General features: G+C 37.2%; 1 protein-coding gene across 1 annotated transcript in view; it reads right to left on the reverse strand.

Annotated features, from left to right (window-relative positions):
* Window positions 1-10,613: 10,613 nt before the first annotated feature.
* The window catches only part of LOC126162200 (sodium/hydrogen exchanger 9B2-like), a 101,086-nt gene continuing 87,929 nt past the window's right edge, over window positions 10,614-23,770 (reverse strand). The window contains exons 9-10 of the mRNA XM_049918538.1: window positions 17,742-17,843; window positions 10,614-13,749 (exon numbers count right to left, since the gene is read on the reverse strand). Of these exons, the coding sequence (XP_049774495.1) occupies window positions 13,507-13,749; window positions 17,742-17,843 (345 nt within the window). The 3' untranslated portion in view covers window positions 10,614-13,506. The remainder of the gene's footprint in view (window positions 13,750-17,741; window positions 17,844-23,770) is intronic.

Genomic DNA, 23,770 nt, shown 5'->3' on the forward strand with positions numbered 1-23,770 from the left:
CAGATGTTTCATAATCTGATATTTCTACCACACTCTAAGTACGAATGACTATGCAAAGGGAACGTTTTTTTATCTTCTTCAGGCCACTAATCTGATTAACAGTTACATAAAATGAATGAAGATGACGATAGTGAAGCTTTTATTTTGATCACCAGCAAAATCATAAAATATTCAGGACGTTCCAGGTGGAACGGTCAGTTTTCTGGGATATGACCGGAACGATTATCTGGAGTAAAAAAAAAGAAAAAAGTAATGAATATATGCTCTAAAATGCATACCTGGAAACCTATGAACACAATTACGTCTTCGATAGTGCGATACAACTCTTCGACTGAAAGATATTTGCTTTCCATATTTTTAGAGGTGACAGTATTGACGACAAAAAAAATTGTCCATTAATCTTGGGCTTCAAAGTGCATACGTTAAGAGATATTAGCTCTTGTTCATCTTTACTATGTTAAAAATGTCTCCTCTAATACACTTCTTCCTACCAAAAACGGAAATCAAAGACCCTTCAGTGAAAGGGATTTATTTCACAGTAGGGATCATAATACTAATATGTGAACACGAAATTGTAGTACCGACTTTTAATGTTCATTGTACAATGGCCAAAGATCCTTATATAATTCGAAAGGTTCTTGGCCATAGATGTCCAAAAGATAAAACAATAAGTATATGTAGCCGTGAGTGATAAAAGGAAAGAGAAGCTTTCACATTCGTAACACTGATGTTACATTCTCTATCAGGCATTAAAATCTCTAGTACTCGAATTTCGAAAATAGAAGAGCTATCAACCTCTGCCCTGCGCACCGATCGGGTGCTACGATAGGAATGACACACAAAAGGAACATTTTGTGGAATCGTGTTCTAGGGGCTTTTATGTTCACATGGTTCATCTGCAGTGAAACATGCTTACAGAGCAGCTACAATTGCTAGATCGATTGTGTTATCACCAGTGAAAATCAACATATAACGATCATAATATTAATACTTGTGCATCCAAAATTGCAGTACCGATTTTTAAAATTAATTGTACAAGGAGGCCAATGAAACCTACATAATTCGAAAGGAACTTTGCCGAAGATGTGTACAAAAGAAAAAATCATGCGTAAACATAGCCATTTTTAATTTTTTATGTATTTATTCGTATGGCTTGCAAACATAAAAAGGGATTTGCCTCTTGCAAGAACATGGATGTTGAACGAATACATCGGAAGTTGCCCCTTAAAGTAAATGTTGTTGGTTGCTGTATTTGACAGGGACACATTTTTTCCAAAGTCTAAGTAAGTAGCGACTTTCTTTTCGTTTTCCCTTGCTCCCACATTAGTGGGGAGACTGACTGCAACAGAATTCTATTTGATCTGCCCTCTTATGCCCAGACGAATCACCACTGATTTGCCTGCTTCTTTCCCCAAAAAATTGCCTTACTCCGTTCTTTCCCCATACAACAAAAGTTTGAATGCTAATATCTCTGGGCTCGTTGTTGTTTTTTTTTTCAGTTTTAGCATCTCAGCCGATGTGGATGATCAGCCTGAATTGAGCTGTAGCAATAACTCAGTTTCAAAAACAGTGACTTATTTTTGAGGAGGGTGTCATCATGGCCCACATGTCAGTCCCCTTGGGTCCCCACCTGAAACACACTCAGGTAAAATAAAAAGTGGAACACTATCAATAACTATTTCCAGTCTGTGTTGTCCCACTGTACAAATAATAATAAAATAAATCGAAGAAAGGGTGTACTGCACAACTAGTACTTCCAAAATGCACTGTTGTCATTCCAGCACAGGCTTTGCTTGCCTGTGATGTAACAGCATTACTGTTTCATGTTTCTCTATATCCTGATCCAAATATTTTTGGGTAATTTCCAAGAATGATTGCCTGTCGAAGTCGCGGGGTCCAAACGATACATATCGAACGCGCGATCGTAAATCGATCATGCGACTCTGGTGGCGGGCGTTATAAGTACGTTTGCGGAGTTCACAACAGCAACGACAAAAGAAGAGCGTTACAAAAATACTTGTAATTACGAAGGAGACGACTTACCTTACTCGTCATCGGTGTTGTCGTCATGTGAAAGTCCATTACGGTAGTCTGCATGAATAATTTGAAAGAGTCGAACCATGCATTATTCCTGATACTCGTTAGTTTTCCACACTGTCCGCAATGAAACTGTTTTTACGAAGTTTTACACACTTTGCACCACCACAGACTACACAGTCCTTTCTTTCTTCGTCCAGTAGTACTCCATATTTGCGACAAAATGTCGAACAATTTTCTACTCTGGATAAGCATGGAATTAGATTTTTCCATGTGAGAGAATCCGCCAAAGAAACGTCAAGAGCACCAGACATCCCAATCGCTACCGATATAAATCGTCTGGTTTTCCCTAGAAAATCACAAATAATCCGCGGAGGTATGTAATTTAGAGCAACTAAGGGAACGACGGCAAATAGATAAAAATGACGATCACAAATAATTGATCATGACACCCGCCATCAGCCTCGCATGATCGATTTACTATCACACGTTCGATATGTATCGTTTGGACCCCTCAACTTCGATAGGCAATCATTCTTGGAAATCACTAAATTAGGTAATGCACAACAAGTACTTCGAAAATGCACTGTTGTCATTCCAGCACAAGCTTTTCTTGCCGATGATGTAACAGCATTACTGTTTCATGTTTCTCTATATTCTGATCCAGATCATTTTTGTGTATAAGAAAGAATACAAATCCCAGTACAGAACCTTAAGAGGTACCGTAGGTTATTGGACCTTCTTCAGAGAGATGTTCCATCATTAGTTTACAGTCTTATCAGTCAATCTCATATAAACCCTTTGTCTCTGGTTACTCAGGAAAGAACAAAGCTACTCTGTAGCTATTCCTTGTATATCTTAATTTGCTAGTTTAATAAGTGGAATTTTGTTATCTACCATGTTGAATGCCTCAGTCAAGTCCAAAATTATTTCTATTACATGTTATCATCATCCATTGATTTTAAGCCACTGTTCAAACATTCATAAACTGTGGTCTATGTCAATTTTTGGCTGTGGTCTATGTCAATTTTTGGCTGCTTAACAAATTATTCTTACCTCAAAAATTAATCTACTACACAATTTTTAATTATTTTGGATAAGCTTTTTGGTATTAAAATGAGGTGGTAATTATTGATTTTATCCCTCTCATTTTTTGTATACATATATGACTTTAGCAGATTTGAGTACGTCTAGAACAGTTTTGCATTGAAGAGTACAGCTGTACAAGTGAGTCAGTGTTTCAGCAGCTGTTCGTTTTTTATCGTCATTCAAGGCATTTCACGTTTCTAGTGGCTGTATTTCTCAGTTCATTTATAGCTGATATAAATTCTAATGAACATGGATTTATCACATATTGAAATTCTTTTTTACATGCTGATCGTTGCCACTGAAATATTTTCGCATGTACCCAGATCCTTCAGTGAAATGCTTACATATTTGCAGTTTCTTTTGGATCTATAATAGTTTTTACATGAGAGTAGAGTGTGCAGTATTTTGACCAATTTCCTCCTTTATCATACTTCATAACACTTTCACTTTGCTGATTTACTTATAATCTATCAGTGCTCATTCCTTTTGCTAACTTAACAGCTTTCTTAGGCATTCTGGGATGAATTTTATAGCATGGACCTCATTGTTGCCTTTACTTTGCACACATAATTCATGCAGCAGACCAACTCAGTTTTATTATTACATATATTTATTCCAATTTTACTCCAACTGTGTTTGAAATACTTCCCCCATAATTCACTGTCTTCTTTGGAAAAGCGGTTTTTAAGGGGTTAAATAGAATGTCAATAAATAATGTTGTACCTACACTTTCACTGTCATACAACTGAACACCACTTTCATTTTTTAACAATGTATAAAAAAGTTCATGTTTTCGTAACTGAAGTATTTGTACTTCATTTTTATCCCACTACTTTCATTGACTCTTGCTTTGACATCAGTGTTTACCACTTGATAACAGGTGGTCACTGAAGCCTGCACTTCTATTTCTGCCATATGTTTCTCTTTTGTGATTAGAGTTACCCTTGCTAGAGCTTCCCACTTTGGAACTTAAAAGTATTGGCTTCCAATTGATCTAGCAATGCTTCCAATGGACCTAGCAATGAACTCCTGTTTTTACTTCTAGCTTACTAATTAATCAGCTACAATGTTGCAGAGGGTGAGGGGATGATGGAGCGAGGGTTGAAGAATGATGGCTGACAGCTGTAACAGCTGGGATGGAGATGATGACAGTGCACAATGTTAACATAGACGAGTGGGTTGGGAGACAGCGACAGAACAGAGGAAGAGTGTGTGCATGCAAGATGTGGAAGTTTGGGTCCTTGTGCAAGGTAGAGGGGCAAGGGGCTGGTGGAAACAGAGGCCAGGAGGAATGTAGGAACAAAGTATGTGTTGGAAGAGCAACTCCCATCTACGTAGTTCAGAAAAGGTGGCATTGGGGGAAAGGATCCAAATGCCAAAAGTTGTGAGGAAGTCACTGAAATGGAGCATGTTATGTTGAGCAGCAATGGGTGGTCAACTCTACTCTTGGCCACAGTTAGACAGTGGCCATTCATTCAGTTTGTCAATTGGCTGGTGGTCATGCCCACATAGGATGCTGTGCAAAAATTGTAGTAGAGCTAGAATATAACATGGTTGCTTTCACAAGTGGCTCTGCCTCTGATGGCATAGGATAAGTTTGTGATGGAAGTGGGTGGGTGAATCAGGTAGGTCTTGTACCTGGGTCTTCCACAGCAATATGATACATGTTGCAAGGAGATGGGACTGTGTGTGCCATTGAAATGAACCATGATATGGTGTAGATTGGGTGGACAATGAAATACAACTTTAGAAACAGAGAGAAGGACGTTTCTAATTTTTTACTTACTGCAACAATAAGTACAAAAATAAATTTTGGATCAAAAGTGGCAGATAAACAATACTCATTGTGATGCATCAAAGCATGCTCCAGTTTCTTGTCATAGTTTTATGCTTGAAATAGCTATGTAACTTCCTGTACATCATCTGAAGATGAGCCTGAAAAGCTTTGAGAACCAGTTCATGGCGTAAATAAATAACTGTTTCAAAAAAATGACTGGTTGCAGTTTCATGTACTTACATTAAAATGGGAGGTTCTTCAGTAGGTGCAAATTTGTGAAATCAAATGTTTCGCCACCTGTGTTCCAGTTGACACACACACACACACACACACACACACACACACACACACACACACACACACACAAACAAACAAACAAATATTTTTCATTGTAAAAAAGTGTTACACACAATATCCTGACTCTGAAAAGTGTATATACACAATCAACAAATTAAAAAATTTGCTTTCTTACTTTTAAACACTGGATGATTCCACCTCTTCTTTAAGTTCTCTCCCCAATTCAGCAACCCTACATGGGTTCGGCAGCAATTGCCTGTTGGGATGGTGGGTTGGTGCAAAAATCAGTACAGATGACTTACATGTGAAAGTTCATATATGGCAAAATTTAAATCTTGTTTTTAATGCTTTGCAATCAGACACCGTTTTTAATTCAAAAACTACTGATGTTACCAAACAGATGAGAACGGAATGTATTTCAGTGACAGTGAAATCAAACAAAAAATGATAAAGCACAAGAAACAAGAACAATATATGTAACTACAATACTCAATGTATGTCTTTTCTGCGTGCAGCTGTAGAAGTTTTTATTGTGTCAATACAGTTTCAGCAATGTGGCATTGCCAAGCACAAATTATTTTGTATGATGTCACAGCATAGATATAACAATACCAGAGAAGGAAAGTTGCTACTCACCATATAGCGGGGATGGTGAGTCGCGATAGGCACAACAAAAAGATTCATACAATTATAGCTTTCAGCCATTACGGCCTTTGTCAGCAATAGACACACACACACACACACACACACACACACACACACACACACACACACACACAACTTGCACACACATCTGAGTTCTCTGAGACTGCAGACGCATGTGCAAGTTGTGTTTGCGTGACGGTGTGTGTATGTATGTGTGTGTGTACTGCCTTAATGGCCGAAAGCTATAACTGTGTGAATCTTTTTGTTGTGCCTATCGTGACTTAGCATCTCCACTATATGTTGAGTAGCAACTTTCCTTCTCTGGTATTGTTACATTCCATCCTGGGTTTTCCATTGTTTGATTTTTGCCTGACAGCATAGATATAAGTTACAAGTAACAGTACCCTTGTAGTGTTATCCCCTACTTTATAGCATGTCAGGTAACAGATGTGTTCATTGACTTGAAGAATGTAACATCCAAATTTATGCTGTTCACATGACAGTCATTTCAACCTGCACTTGAATAGCACAAATTTACGCACTATGCTATCCACGTCAATGATCACATCTGTTGCCTCCATTGCTATTAAGTGGGGATACAACAGGAGAAGGATACTGTTACTTGTAACTTATATTTGTGCTATTAAATAGCAACAAGTAATTTATACGTGGTAATGGTATAATGCCAAAATAGCAATAACAGGATAAAAATTTATTGCAGCGATAAGTGGAAACGGATGTCCTTTAAACAGTTCATATATTACAAGAAATTAATAATTAAAACAACTGAAAACCATAGTATTCAAAATAGAAAACATTAAGGATGTGATGAACATAATAAAAAGACGAAGGAAACCAAATTAATGGAAAAAATGAAAAAAAAATCTACAGAAATTATTCTCTTTCATTGATTTATTATCAAGTGTTGGAATCATTCAGTGTTTCCCATCACTAATGACCTGAACAGATTATGTTTACATTGGTAAAATTTACTGAATGAAGCTACATAATTTCTACTTGTTATTAATGCTGCCATTATTAATAATGAAACTTTCTGGTTTCAGCATTAACATGGATTGAAGAAATTATATAATGACTGCTACATCAAGTGTCATTCTGTAATTCCAGCTACATCACAGCTTTTATTTCTTAATTTGGCTGCCCCTTTCTGCTGCATGTATTATGGAAGTTGCAGTACTGGAGGTATGTCAAGGAAACTGAGAATTGGATTTCTGTGTGAAAATGTGAACTGCTTTTGAAACTAAATTAAAGTCGGAGACAGTATTGTGGTGAGATAATTGGATGTTTGTTATATTAAAAGGCAGAGAAATATTTAACATGGAGTTCTTTTAAACACAGTGCTTTCGGCATGCATCAGATAATTTGCTACTTGATTGTTCAGATTCCTGGTGTTATTGGTGAGAGATAATGACAATAAGTTTTCTTAATAATGTTACATTCGTTATTGTTTCATAATTCCTCTATTGGCAAATACTGAATAATAGTTCTATCTGTTCAAGATAGTACAGAGTAGAATCATAACAAATTTGCAGCTCATGAAAATTGATATAAATCCCAATTTTTTTACATGCAAAGTGTCTAAAAACTGGTGGCGACAAAGACAATTTGTGCTACTCGTGTGCTGCTAAAGTAAATAACTGTAAAGGTATGTCTATGCAATCGAAAGTGAAGAACTGTATACTGGTGCCACATGGCAATCAAAAACTCCTAACGGACTCTGCATTGAAAGATGAAATAATTAAAGTAATCATAATAGCCCCAAGCTAATGGAACTTCTAAATGAAAGCAACAAATACATCTGCTATAATTTAAGGTTAAGACACTAGCTCAACCTAAAACATCATCAACCTACAAGTAAATGGAAACATCCCCCAGGCTGTGGCTAAGCCATGTCTCCACAATATCCTTTCTTTCAGGAGTGCTAGTTCCGCAAGGTTCGCAGGAGAGCTTCTGCAAAGTTTGGAAGGTAGGAGACGAGGTACTGGCAGAATTAAAGCTGTGAGGACGGGGCGTGAGTTGTGCTTTGGTAGCTCAGTTGGTAGAGCACTTGCCCACGAAAGGCAAAGGTCCCGAGTTCAAGTCTCGGTCCGGCACACAGTTTTAATCTGCCAGAAAGTTTCATATCAGCACACACTCCGCTGCAGAGTGAAAATCTCATTCTCATTCTACAAGTAAATAACTTGTTGACAAAACTGAACTTTCTAAATTCTCCTGGTCAAGAGTAACCGATAACACTTTCTTCAGTTGATCTAGGTCTACTGTCTATTTCTCATACCAGTCACAGCCCTGAAAACTGAATTTTTCTATACCACCCAACAATTTTTTCTTCGTGCCATTTCTTGCCATACCCTTGCATGTGTTATCGAGTCCCACTGGAAGATAAAAATTGCAGCCCTTCCACAACCTCTCAGAAAACGACATTGAGAAAGGTATTCAACAATTAAAGAAATTTAATGCTTGATGTGTGGTCTAAAATTGGTCCTGTTCTGAACATAATTAGGTAAAGTCAAAAACTTGCAGCATTAGTCTAATTTTGTTTGTAATATGCATATGGTAAGCACTAGCTTGGGAATGATCGATTCTGATGAAACTTGTCACAGCAAAGGTACATGGTTAAAGGTAAAAAAATAGTTGTACTCCAATATATTCTGAGAAAAAGTTCCTTTAGGAATGCGAGAAGTTACACTTTTTTGTAATGATGTAGCAAATTACCATTTACTCAGACAGCAATAAATTCTTAATTTGCTATCAAGAGAAAGAATAAAAGATTTAATATTAATTTCTTGGGAGGAATAATGACTTCCTCATTTTGTCTTTATGTTGAGGATTCTCTTACAGGCGAACAAGAGAAGGCAGAAAAGATTTAATAGTAATTTCTTGAGGACAATAATGATTTTCTCATATTTAGTCTTATTGTTCAGAATTCTCTTAGAGGTAAGTGACTCAATGATTGATTAGGTACACTACCTTTGGTGCTGTAAGAAAGGTGACAAAAACTGGGTGTGGACTTCTTGAATGTGTACTTGGAAATCAGCCATAATGATTTACAGAGTCCATTAAAATTGCAATTATGAGTTCTGAATATTAGTTTGGATCATTCTTCTCTAGAATATCAGTTCAGAGTTTTACTACTGCACCACTTTGCTTCTAAGAGGCAGAAGCAAATAAAGAAGGGAAAAGGGAAGCAAACAAGTGAAAAAGGAAGCAGAAGCCATTTCACCAAAGAAAGAGGAAAAAATTTCATCTGCATCTGAGGTAACAATCTAATCCTCTGTGAGGGAGGTACATGTCAACAACTGAGAAACTTGTCTTGATGTACCGCCAGGGCTTCTACCGCAGCCATGGCTCAGAGAGCACTGACACAGTGGCGAACAGACACCAGTGATGCATGCTGTCAACATGAAACAGTGGAAATGAAACTATACTTTCAGTAAAGTCTAAGAATTATCAAGTTAATGTTCCACTTTCAGAGCAACAAATCACACATCTCACCTTTAATTTCAAGATAACAGCGGCACAGATGAAATGTCTCATTCTGTAATAAGTATTCACTATTCAAATATTTGTTGCAAGTTAACATTGAAAGGTACACTAGATATCTGCCTTTTTCAATTGACACATCTGGACAAAAAACATTGTCTCAACAGTTGAGCTTGGCAGTATTTGCTAGCCATTCTTTAGTATAATTGTTCAACTAGAAAAACATTGTTTCCCAAAGTTAAGTTCCAGTGTCCAGTCATAGTTCAGTACACAGTTATAACTTTTAACAAATATTCAAAACATAGAATTTACATAGCAGGTGTAAATAATAATAATAATAATAATAATGGCTAATTTTCCTCTTATTTATAATCCTACAGTTCTAGTCAAGTCAAAAGTATTCATTGTTCCTCTCTACATATATTACTTGTCTGTCAGATGGAAGAGCTATCTCAGCGAATTTTGGAAAGACAAGAGGAACTAGAGTGAAGTTGAAATTTCAAGTCAACCTGTGAGCACCATCTGCGAGTCATATTTCTGCAGTCTGTTAGATATAATGTGGCTTGTGAAGTGGCAGAAAGTAATAGTTGCAAAATGCATAAAATACAGTTTGTCAGCATAAGAAAGTTCAAAAAATATTCAAGGGCTAAGATGCCTATGAGACGAGAACAAGTAGATAATGCATCATTTGATCCTTTTGCAAATGTTATTGTCAGCCATCATGGACAAGGAAAAAAAAACTGCTGCTGTTGGGATGTTGATACTCCATTCAGTTTGGTAAGTGTGATGTGTGAGTATTTTTGGCATTGTGGTCAAGTTATCACGAAGTAAAGAATAGTTTGTTAAAAACCTTCATTATAGATTCTGGGAATTGATTGGAACTTCCATAATCAAATCCATATTAAAGTTTTGTGTGTGTGTGTGTGTGTGTGTGTGTGTGTGTGTGTGTGTGTGTGTTTTGCTCTGCGCAGGAATACAGATACATTAAATCCCGTTTATGGAATTATTTCTGACTAGTTATAGTTACGTTGCTGAGCAGCATTAGAAATATTTTTAGTTGGACTAATTTCATGAAGGAACCTGTGAACTCAAAAAAACACACACACACACACACACACACACACACACACACACACACACACACACAACAGCAGGTAATCTGGATTTGGTTTAACCCATTCCCAGGAGATGTCTTGTGCACAGTGCTCCTGTCCCTATCATACTGACCCACCATTTCATCTTGCACTCAGAGAATTTCATCATGCAGTTGCCATTATAAAGCTACATTTATTTTTCAGTAACAAATATAAAACAATATCCACAAATATATGTTTTACACATTGAATTATGTCTACAAATCACACCATTGGCACAAACTCATTTGTGATTTAAACATAAAGATATTTCAAAATAAACAATTATAAATGCATCATATTAAAACAATAACTAAAAAATTAACATTTGTCATCTTTCTTAATGCTTGTAAACAGATACTGAGATAACACTTCAACATCTGGAAAGTAAGTACACACAAGTTTACAATATCTCTCCATATTAAGTTCACATAATGTAACACAAAACATTATATTACACATTACATGTTAAAGATGTTCCTTTCCCAAAACCCTTAAAAAGAAGATCACTGAAAAGTAAACAACACACAGCTTCCTCTGTGAAATAAATCAAAATTAAAGAAAAGCATCCATTTGACAAAATTACTAAAACAAAAATTATAGTTGGAATGTTTTGGACTTATTTCTCTGAGGCTGCCAAATTGACTTAGGTTCATTTTTTTCCACTTTTAGTGGCATTTGTGATGGCATCACTCTTCACTTATCAGGCAATTTTTACTCCTTTCCCTCATCCTCCCCCTTTTACCAAATTCTTCTCTCTCAGTGATTATGCTCACTGAAAAATCCGCTTCAAAGCACCATCTGTGACTCATATTTCTGCAGTCTGTTAGGTACACTGTAACACACTGTTTACAAACCTCATGGAAGTGGGAGTAAATTGTGACATTTGTGAAAGACTGCTACAATTTTGGTGGAATTTTTGTCCCACTGTGAAGCTGATGCGACTAAGTTTTCCTAAGTTTACCACAGTTGGCTTGAGGTAGTTTCTCAGCACCAATTGGAATCCCTGAACTGAGGCAAAAGCCAAACTATGGTGGTGATACTGGCTGGAAAGCTGTTTAATACTTTTTTGGAGTTGTCCTGGACTTGATTTTGGAGGGAGTTGAGCACATGTTTGTGCAATGTGAATTAGTGAAATAGGTAGTATCCTAAGAGGTTTGTAACTAAGAGGATGGTGATCAGCAGTTCTGTAGACATTTTGAAGATTCTACTCAATGTCCACAGGAATGAGAGTTTTTGGTGTCAGATCTTTGTAAAGGGAGGGAATACCCTGGATGAGGCTACAGTCAAAAAGTAGTTTTGGTCTTGTGAGATTAAACTGCATTATCTGTGATGATCCAGTGAAAATCAAAAGTGTTTATTTCGAATTGACTGACTGGTTCCCATAACTTTTAACAATAAACCAGAGATTTTGCTCCTGAGAATTACAACACTATTCTGTGAGCCACTAATAAGCATCTAAGTCATGTGGGACATACAAATGGGAGGCGATAAGTAGCATTTTTTCTTCTGCTCCAGTGGTTAGATCTGTGAGATTTTCTGAGAGTGCTACAGGATTCATATTAATGGAATAAGATTTGTAACTATTTAACCTCACAGCACAAGTCAAAACGATACTGGCAAAACACATCTAAAAACAATTTAACAAGTGGAAGAGAGTTGGAAATTGATTGACTTCCTCTGATGAATACTTCATTCACTAATGGTGGCACGCTCACATTGTATAGCAAACTCACATATCCCACATTTCCTCTGGTACGTATAGAAACTTCCTTTGCAACCAAGCTGAGGAATGAACATTTTAAAACACTATAAAATGACCATACTAATTCATGAAAACATATACACACTAATAAAATTTGAGATGTAGAGAGCATGCAAGGTTTGTGATAGTCACTTTTTCACATCAAAAAAGCATAAAAAGACCAGTTTTGCAGTCCATACAAAGGTTTTCAAACTACAGAAATGAACTGTCAACTCTTTTAGATTTTCTTACCTTATTTGGAAATTGAAGTTCGTTATTTCACAATTTCTTTCACAATTAGGCATTGTGCTTCATAATGTTCATATTTAGACCTCCACCTTAAGCTGATATACTTAACATAATGTAGAGTTATTATACAGTTAACATACAGAGACATTACACAAGTCAGCAACATTATGTCACATGGGAATGAACAATTCTACATTGGTACTTTCTCAAAGCTGCAACTCTTGGGAGGAAATGGTGAAAGATTCCGTCTGACCAGATTCAACAGTATGATTCACTGATTGACAAAAAACTGTTTGTGACTTCAACAGAGCAAAGTCCCCCTAAATAATGAAGAATTAAAGGTTGAAAAAATTCAAATTTTCAATATTTCATGATCCCAACATACCAAAGCATTTAATCCCTTTGTTACTTCCACACTCAGTATAAGTACTATTTTGTATATTAAGAATTTATATTAAAATACGTTAATCTGATAAAATTATTTCTTTTTTAAGTCTTGTTTAAGTCTGTTTGGTCTCTCAACTTTCTTGCATTGATTTTATGAAGTACAACATAAAAATATACATAAAACAATGAGTTACAAGCACCTAATCTTACATTTTTAACAAGGAACATAAATTATTACAAAAGTAACTGGTAAGTACAGACTATTATGACTTACTGATTTCCTGCTTACAGCAACAATGAAAGTTTTGGTATTTTGCATCACAGAAATCAAGATATTCCCAGCAGGAATATATTGTCTTAATTATGATGCATCACATTTATAAAACACAAAAGTTAAAATAATATGAGCAAAAACACACAACTTTGTACTATTGTTTTGCATTTCAGAAACTGCAGAAAGAGTATTTCTTACTGTTTAAGTGAAAATGTATGAAAATTCTAATAAAAATAACAATCAGTTTTGTTTAAGTACCACTTAGTAAAACAGTGACATACATACAGACTGACATAAAACACATCATACAGACATTTCCCTTTAACATACTATGTTGTGCTCCAACATGAAAGACTTGTTGGCCTCACAAAAATCAGCTAGCAGCAATTTCACGCAGAGGAACATCAGCATTATTGGTTTCTTCTTCAATAGGTGAACTATATTTTGCTTTCACCCTGTTTAAAAGTTTTGGCCCAGATATATAAATAGCAACAGCTCCAGTAGGAGCAGTCAACAAAATCGATAGCACAGCAACAGTTAGCAACTTTGATGCTAAATCTTCTGAAGCATCTCCTCTTTTTCTTGCTATATCTAGAGCTACAGGTCCAAGAGCAGCCTGAAAAGTGAAAAGTAACACATTCAGAAACCTTCAACACATTCAGGAGAGGAGGCATGAAACATTAACAATTGGTTAAAAATTTAATGATAGTCGTTAAATGTGTTGTGAGCCACCTTTGCCATAGTGTAAGACTTCCATTTTTTTTAATTAATTACAGGACAAGCCATATTAAGCAATAGGCTTGGTGCATAAGTCAGTAGCATTTTTGATTTGCACGTTGGTATTCTGACTGCTATGGGTCTATTTATCAATTGTCATTTTTTATTTATATTAGCTTGGTGCATAAGTCAGTAGTGCTTTTGATTTGCATGTTGGTATCTGGTTGCTAAGGATCTATTTATCAATTGTCATTTTTTATTTGTAGTTTGCTGTTTGAGTTCACATACTGTTATTTTGTCATTTGGAGATATGAGTGGATCAGTGGACACTAGTAAACGGAGTGCCACCTGGGGAAATCAGAACATTTCTTCTGTTTGAGTTCAACAGAGGGGAGACAGCTGCTAAGGCAGCCAGAAACATTTTCACTGTGTATGGGGATAACACCACTGGACAGAGCTTGACAAGAAAATGATTTTCACTCTTTATGGAGGATCTTTTTGACATCAGTGGCACACACCACATTCAGGAAGGGCTTCAAATTGAAGAAGATCATTAGTATGCGCATTACGGTTTGGTTTAGCAATGAAGCCCACTTTCATCTGGATGGGTTCGTAAGTAAGCATAATTGGCACATTTGGGGGACTGCGAGTAGTTACAAAATAATCGGTGCAATATTCCTTGATGGCACAGTGACTACTGAACAGTATGTGAAGGTTTCGAAAGATGATTTCACCCCATTATGCAAAGTGACCCTGATTTTGACAAGATGTGGTTCATACAAGAGAAACCTTGGTCCCATCGAAGAAGGAGAGTGTTTTATGCCCTGTAGGAGCACTTTGTGGATCACATTCTGGCTGTGAAAACAGCCAATCGGGAGGTCATTGACTGAACTGATGTTCCGACATTCAGTAGGTCAAGCAGAATTCCGCTCTTCGTCTGTGCCACATCATCACCAATGAGGGCAGGCATATAGAATATGTCATAACCTAAATCCAAATATCTGTAGTGACGTTTACATGTTGAATACAGGGTGTGCACACCATAGTTTGTAACTAATTTACGTTTCGTTTTTTCTTATAGTTCAATAATTGGCACCCTGTATGTACGTTATTTATGCAGCAGAGGTACATAGTATAATAATAATGGAAAAAATAAGACATGCATAAGAAATTCATGATACACACAAATATCCACTATTTGTCACTGAAGTATATAAGGCAAGAAAGATACTGATTCTAAGAGTTGAACAAATGCTTGCTGTAGTCATATTTCAAATAGTTCAAATGGCTCTAAGCACTATGGGACTTAAAATCTGAGGCCATCAGTCCCCTAGACTTAGAACTACTTAAACCTAACTAACCTAAGGACATCACACACAGCCGTGCCCGAGGCAGGATTCGAACCTGCGACCGTAGCAGCAGCGCGGTTCCGGACTGAAGCGCCTAGAACCGCTCGGCCACGGCGGCCAGCTAGTCACATTTACCACTACGCATGTATTGTTTTGCATTTAGTTTCTGCGATGTTTCTACAGGAATTCTGAGGTAGTTTAGGGACACGTCATAGTGTTGTAACATTTTAGTTTGTGTTTGAATGCCTATAATACTTTCAGGCTATTTGTATCATGCATGAGCTTATTGTAAAAGATATAACTTGCTTCCACAGTTTTTTTAACATTACTAAGGTGTCAGATAAATGTGAACAGTCCCAAAGAACATATTTCCATGTTTTGAGAAAACTTCAACCTTCTGACTCTCATAAGCTAATGAAACTTCTTGCATATGTGTACACAAGCAAAAATACTACCTTCTTCTACATGACAGTTTCAAAGACTAACCAAGAACAGTAATTACAAAATTCTGATGCAAGGATATTACTCTTTGACTCTTTCTGATACAGCCATTTGATATTAACAAACAAGGCTTAAGCTTCATAATAAATTTAGATTGTCTCATATCAAGAATCCAACCTAGATCGATCCCTGTCTACTGCAGCAAGTCTCATCCATGTGCACAATTTAAGCATGCTTCTTGGCCTAATTCAGAGCTAAGCACTGAGCAGGCTCTTCTTAATGCTAGGGGGCTATTATCTCCTTTCCAACACCAGTTTACAAAAAAGACATTCTCCCATTAATACAAGTAATGCTGATTCAGATCTTAGCACAAAGAAGAGATACTCCAGCAAGAAATTTCAAACCGGGCAAGCAAGGTATTAAGAAGAGCATTTGTGAAGTTCGGAAAACTGCAAAGAGATAATGTCAAAATCAAAGCTGGTAGTTTTGGATAGCTCATTTGGTGACAGTATTGCCCACCAAATGCAAGGTTCCATGTTGAAGTCCCAGGCTGGCACAGAGATTTAATCTACCATGCCTTAAATCAGTCCATGAAGCTTGTCTCTAGGACTCAACTGAAAGATGTTAGCTGAAATATGCCAGCTGAAAGAAGTTAAAAGACATGCTTCAGCATTCTAGTAACCCATTAAAGTACAAAGCAACATACTGTATGTCCAAAATCAGAACATCGCATCTGAAATAGCATTTACAAGAAATAAAGCAGCATTTACCTTTTCAAAGGTGGAACTTCTGACAGTTTTAAGCACAGCAATGAATAACTTTTAAACAAAATGATGGGGATTAAAGATTTTTGAATATATAAGAAGAAAGCTAATTAGCTCTTTCACTCAAAATAAAATTCTTGCCTTAGCTTTTTATGCCTGACAAACGAGAAATCATTTAAAAAATTGTTGTACAAGTTATCAAAAACACTCTTTGATGGTTTTCAGTGTCTCTTCAACATTTATATTTCCCAAAAGCTGCATATCTAAATCCACACTCATCTTAAACCTCCAACAAAATTTCCTTAAAAAAAAAACTACTGTTAGACTGTTACTATTACTGTGCTGTTTTGTGTTGGTACTATTATTTTAGCTCTGTTTACTAAATTTTAGCAAGTTTATGTTCAGTTTGCCACTGTCTTCTGAATTATAATGTTGTTAAGTGCTTGGGTACATAATCAAATGAAGAAACACCATCCGGCACAAAATTTCTTTAATTAACGACTACTGGTGTTGATCCACCCTGCATATCACTCTCAGGTCTGGCCCCACAAGTAGTAGTTTGTAAAAAATGGCTTGAACGTAATAACATTACTTTTCTGTCATTCATGCCACTGTTGCCAAACTGCACCTTGCACGGCTAGACCTGAAGATGATCTGCACAACAGACCAAAACTAGTAGTCGTTAACGAAAGAAATTGAGATATGTGCAGTTGGTTTTAGCTTGTTGTAACAACTGAGATCATGGTTCCTAACACATGGCATCAATTATGCTTGGGTAAAGTAATGATCTTAATTATAGAACATGCCGTTATCTTGAATAAAAACCATACACTTCTTTTTCTTCTTCTGCCTCTACTTCCTGTTTTATTCATTGTGGAAAAAATGTTGTGTAATTTTTATGCATGTGTAACTAAATTCACAGTCATGTAATATTTTTAATCCAAAGAGGCTGCTAGAGAAATTTCTTTCCTTTCTACATATTATCTTTTCACACATTATTGATAGGAAACAACTGTAATCTTGCCTATGAGTCCTTTTTCATTCTGCCTCATATGTTTCCAGCAACACCTTGTCACTGGCCTTAAATGTTTCCCCTTTCTTGACATGGAAAAGAGAGTGACCTTCTGATATGATAAATATAGTGTAGTCACAATTATGATAAGAGAGTGAACTTGTATCAATTTAATCTCCAACTGCAAGTATACAACTGTCGCATCATGTCAACACTGCATCAGAACTTATACTGAGTGTAATGGATCTTCCACTATTCCCTGTAAGTACAGTAATAGGAAATAAAGACAAATGTCAACCAAAGTTCTCACATTATGTTAACTTACTTGAACTGTTGCCTTTGGTAGCCACGCTATGGCAACAAAAAGCTGCTCCTTCAGGGTCAGTGCTCCTCCTAGAGTTGCGATGCAGCTAGCACATACACGAACCTGAAATACGAAAAATTAAAAATGTCACTTACTGTGAATCTATATTCAGTTTATCTGTAAATATATAACTGTGTTATGCAGCAATGAATGACAACTCTGATAATGTAATAGCTATTTACATTGGTTTCTATTACTTACATACATAGATCAATCCCATCAACAAACGAAGATCAGTATTTAATGTCCTGTCGACAACAGCTCATTAGAATCGGAGGATAAACTTGGATTGTTTGAAGGATGGGAAAGAAAATTGACCATGCCCTCTCAAATGAACCACCCTGACATTTGCCTTAAGCACTTTAGGAAAATCACAGAAAACATAAATCTGGATGGCAGGGTGGGGATTTGAACTCATGATCATCTTGAATGCATGTCCAGTGTACTAACCAGTGCACCACCTCATTTGGTTTTCAACAACAAAAGAACGTTAATGAAGAAAATCATTGGCTCTTACGTAAGAAGTCAACATTTAAGCAAAATGAAGGATAACCAAGGACTGAAATAAAGTCTGTTTATGTGATTTGTTGTCATCTACTGCTGGATACAGGCCATCTCTAGACCTTCTGTACATTATAGTCCTTAGCTATATGCATCCATGTTACTCATATTTGTTTCCAGATGTCATGTATTCAGCTTCCACTAAGTCCTCACCTTGAGCTTCTCTTGTGTCTTGGAATCCAGTAAAGAAATCATTGCTCCATTTATGGTTCATTTGCCTGTCATTGTGCTATTTACCTCCAGTTTATTTTTGTTACAGTCATAATTACTGCTTTCACTCCAGTATGTTCACTGATGCACTTGTATTCTCTCTCTCTCTCTCTCTCTCTCTCTCTCCACTGCTCAGTAAGCTATCACTGACATCCCCCCTTTTTTTCGTATTTTACAGTGCACATAGTAACTCCCATGTAGAATAAGAAGACTGCACAGACATTTTTCCAACCTATCAGTTAGCAACCAAATAGTGTTCACAATTCACTGAAAGGGCATACCTGTATTGTGTATTTTGGGGAGTCTGTGCAGGACATATTTAGTTTGCAAACAAAGTCTGAAGGTCCCAGTTTTTTAGTCATTTGGTCCCAAGAAGGGCCACTTGCTAGTGTTTGATTGCCTACGTTAACCTGCATACTTGTAGCTAGAAAGTGCAATAAAGGTCTGGCTTCTGAGGAACTCTAGTTCATGTAGACCCAGGGTCTAAATGCAGTATTTTACTGCATATGTGAGCTTAGTTGTACATATAATCTCTTGGAGAGACTTATTTACAGCAGATTAGTGGATGTATTTTAGAACTCATTCCAATAGAACCAGCAGGATTTAGACCTCACTGAAGCTGCAACAACCAAGTACTACCTATGAAAACTTTCATACATGCCTGTTTCCAGAAGAAACCAAAAACATTTGTGGCCTTCATCAATCTTATGGCAGCATATGACACCATCCGGCGGGAAGAAATGATTTGCAAATTTCTAAAAATAATTAAATGCCAAACAAAAGCATCTCTTAATATGATAAGCAATCAATACTTTCTGGTTTGTTTGGGAGAAAATAGAAGCTCAATAAGATAACTAAATAATAACCTACCACAGGGCTCAGTTCTAGCCCCTCACCTATTCAGTCTTTATATTTCTGACCTTCCAAAAACATCTTCAAGGAAATTTTGCTATGCAGACAATATCACGCTGACTTGTCATTCAAAAGAGCTCAGTCAGTCAGAGGGAAGGACTCAGCAGCCCTTAACTCATATTTTTAAAAAATTGAGACTCAAGCCCTGTACCAGCAACAGCAAGATTTGCCTGCTTCACCTCAACAAAGAAACAAGCTAACACTGAGCTCGAGGTGCAATTTGATGGCAATATTCTCCGTCACAACAAGTCCCCCAAGTATCTTGGCGTCATACTCAGCTGCACTCTATCTTTTAAAAAACATCTGGAAAGCACATCAGCCAAGACAAAAAAACAACAACAACAACAACATCATTCAGAGGCTGAGTGGCACAACCTGGGGGTTTGAATGGAGACTTTGTGTTTGTTGGCTCTTGAACTGGTTTTTTCAGCTGCAGAGTATTGTGCTTCAGTGTGACATAATAGTTGTCATACCAGCCTCATTGATGCACAGCTCAACAACATGATGCGCATCACCACTGGTACAATCTGATCAACTCCTGTCTACTGGCTTCCCCTACTATGCAATATCTTCCCACCACAGATTCACAGAACTGAAACCCTGCTTAGAGATTAGCACTATATACAAGTGAATAAGAAACTACCCATTCATCATGACATACCTGTCTTACAAAGAAATAGGGTTTGTTTGAGACACCCACCACTGCTGTATGCTGAACAGCTAGCTACAAATATGACCAAAGCACGAGATCTCTGGAACAAGAATTGTCAACACATCGGAAATTACCAATAACGGGAATGGTTCGAGAAATATAACTGTGCTATTGTGGGTGCAAACCTGACAGAAAACTGAAGGTCAAATTAAATACCACTCTGACTCACTCTATAACGGGGTATTGTGGAGTCTCTGTGTTGTGATTGTGGTGCACTAAAACAATCTACCAGACATATAAGAGAGGAGCACATTCTAAGATGCTATAAGGCCACATGGAACGATTTTACGAATGCTAGCGTCACAGCGGTGAAATGGATTAGAAACTTAGGTTTTAATATTTAGTCATGTTATTTTTGTTTTATGCAATAACATCATTACACACTATAAATGTACTGCATTCCTGTGCCATACAGACAATGAATCATGATAATGTACTGTATATGAGATCTAGGCACCTGAAGGAAAATATTCTTAATTAGAACTTCTCCCAGCAATGACTGCTTCAGAATCTCTGACATCTTAATCATTATTATTGATGTCAGGTCCAGTGGCAATGTCAAACACGTGTCCTCGAACATCAGTCAATTTCTGCACTGCAGTCACCTTGTTTCAGTTGCTGAGTAGCCTGTGTCAGCTGGCATCACCATGGTTATAAGATGACTACAGAATAGGTGGAGTTTACGAAGTTCAGCCCCAGATTATTAAGACCAAAAGGAATCAATGACATTACCTGCCAGTGGGTGTTGATTTAAATCAATGGGGAAAGTTTAAAATTCGTACCAGACCTGAATTCAAACTCAGATCCTATGCTTACTACACAGATGTACTGACCACTACGCCATCTGGACACAGTGGTCATTGCATCTGCACAGACTACCCTAGCATGCCTCCCATTGGGCTCAAATTTACTGTTGTAGTGCCCCTTGCACATTATCTTCATTACTCATGGCATTTTGCTGATTTCCATGAGAATTTGAGCTTGGTATGCATTCGCACTGAAGTGATTAATTGGTCATTGTTGCCTTAATTATGTATTTGGTGTCTGTCCTTCCAGACACGTTTGCATTTTGAAAACATTGATTTGTGATAAAATTCATATGTATACTCATTGGGCAACTTGCAAAGAACCTGATCAGCACTAATTTTTCGCACACAGAAGGGAATTCTCTGTGGTGTCAGTGTGAAACCAATTCCTTTCTTAAGAGCCGAGCTGGCACCCACATCAATATCTCTCCTTATCATGTTGATGGAGGTACATTCTACTGATATTTGTTCTCCACTACGTTGTTGTTACAGCTGGCTGAATTTCCGTTTCAGTTTTTCTGTAGTCCTCTATGATGACCTCAATTAAGTAATGATAGCCATGTTGGTCCTCTCACAATATAATTGTGTGCAGGACTCAGCTACAGGTGGGAAACAAATCCTGTGGCTGTTTCAGTCTAGCCGCTTCTTGGCAAAATGATAATCTGCTGCAGCAGGGAAAAACTGATACTATGGAAACTACCACTCTACAGAAGTGTTGGCATGATGACTTACCACAACTAACACACAATTTTCTCATCATGATGACGGTATAGCATGAAGGCCAGGAAGCATCACACAAATAGCCTGCTTAATCTGCAGTTCACTTTAAGGAATGTTTACAAAGGCAACAGAAATTCCATATTGCCAACAACATATCCAGGCAATGTTGCTAGGCACACAACCAGCAGCCACATGTCAACAACATTACTAACTACTGCTAACTGGCAGTGTTTGCAGCTAGACATTTCTGGGCCAGATGTGTTAACACAGGCCACTGTACTGCTGCAAAATAAATGAAAGAAAACTATTGTAACTGAGTGCAGCTCTCTTGCTTTTGAATTCCACTGGAGGGGGGGGGGGGTGGAGAGGGGGGGGGGGAGAGAGAGAGAGAGAGAGAGAGAGAGAGAGAGAGAGAGAGGGGGGGGGGGGGGGATGGAAAAATATATTGGCCTTTGTGGATGCATTATTTTTTTCTTTTCGAAGTAAGTGAACTGCTTCCAAAACTCCAACTGATGAAGTGATGTCTCTTCTGCAATGCTAAGGCAGCAAGCAATTGGTTAGATAACTGGTAATGGCAACAACAATATGAAAGTCTCTATACCAGTTTACAAACAGACTGGCGATCACCCTTCAGGTTTTGGCTACTGCTGGGTCATACAGAAGCTTGATGTACTATTTCAGAGTGCACTTATTACCTATATGACACTTGGTACCAGACATCTGCTACACTTTGGTGGCAGGACTCAAGAAATTAATGAAGTCTGAAATAAAAATCAATTTTTTTCCCTAATATCTTATTGTGGTTCACTGGTACAATGAGAGAAATACATTATGACCAAAATTGAGGGGCATGTAAAAATATGTATATGAAGACAAAAGTCAGCAAAATAAACAAAAATTGAAATAAAGACCTGGTTGAATGTTTTGTGGTATGATTCATCTAAAAGTAAAAAATAAAGTAGATTAGAGAAACATTTGACACACTGACAAATGATGCTCTAGATCATGTTCAGCAATTGAGGTACTAATTGGGAATTTAAAGTAAATAAGAAGTAAAATAGATTAGGGAAACATTTAACGCATTTCTGAATGCCCTCTAAGAGCATATAGATCAAGAGAAACAAGGGAAATTTTCATTTATGCTGCGATGTGAGAGAAAAAGCAAAGCACTGCCATTCTGGCCACAGATGGGTCAATTGGGACCAACTGACAGCTGTGTCATACTCAGCCAATGGCAAAATTTGGTGCAGTTTGGAGGGACATGAGGGGTCAAAAACTGCTCTCTCTACCACTCTCGTTCAAGTAGCTCCTCAACCCACATCATAAGGCTGAGTGAACCTTGATCCAGTCCTCCCACCAATGAAAAATACTTGGAAACACTGGGAATAAAACCTGGGTCCTCCACATGTCAGTCAGCCACACTGATGACTCAGCTGTGGAGAGGGGCTGCTGCAATTTGACATCTATTTTATTTTCCCCACGTGAAAGAAAGACTTCACAATTTATTTTTGACAGTGAAATATCACATCACCATAACATTTTATTTATAACATTTTATTCATAGAAAAGCTATGTCTTTAAGAGATGAATTTTTTGAAATTTCATTTACACAGTTAGCAGTGGCTGTTCGTGAAATATTTCAATTTTCCCTCAAATCACTAATTAACTTTTTCTTAATTACAGTAATTACTTTCAAGCAAATAAATCCTTGTCTGCAGAACTAGATCTCACACTGATGAATTTCCTACCCCATTTGTCCCTTTCCCACTTTTCGTTTGGCTATGAAAATTCGGACAAATATTCACTCTTAAATTTACAGGACATCTTGTTTTTGCTCCACTCAAGCATTTGAATAAATGCTTTCATTGTATATGTTACGTCCTACACACACACACACACACACACACACACACACACACACACACACACTTACACACATACATTCACGCAACTGCAACTCACAAACACATGACCACTGTCTGACAATATTGTAGCTAGCAAACAACCTCATGCCCCTTGTTCACATGTCAGCTTTTGAACTGAAGCAAAATAATTTTGTTTCACCATTC

Source organism: Schistocerca cancellata, chromosome 2, assembly GCF_023864275.1.
Source record: "Schistocerca cancellata isolate TAMUIC-IGC-003103 chromosome 2, iqSchCanc2.1, whole genome shotgun sequence".
NCBI classification, from domain to species: Eukaryota; Metazoa; Arthropoda; class Insecta; order Orthoptera; family Acrididae; genus Schistocerca; species Schistocerca cancellata.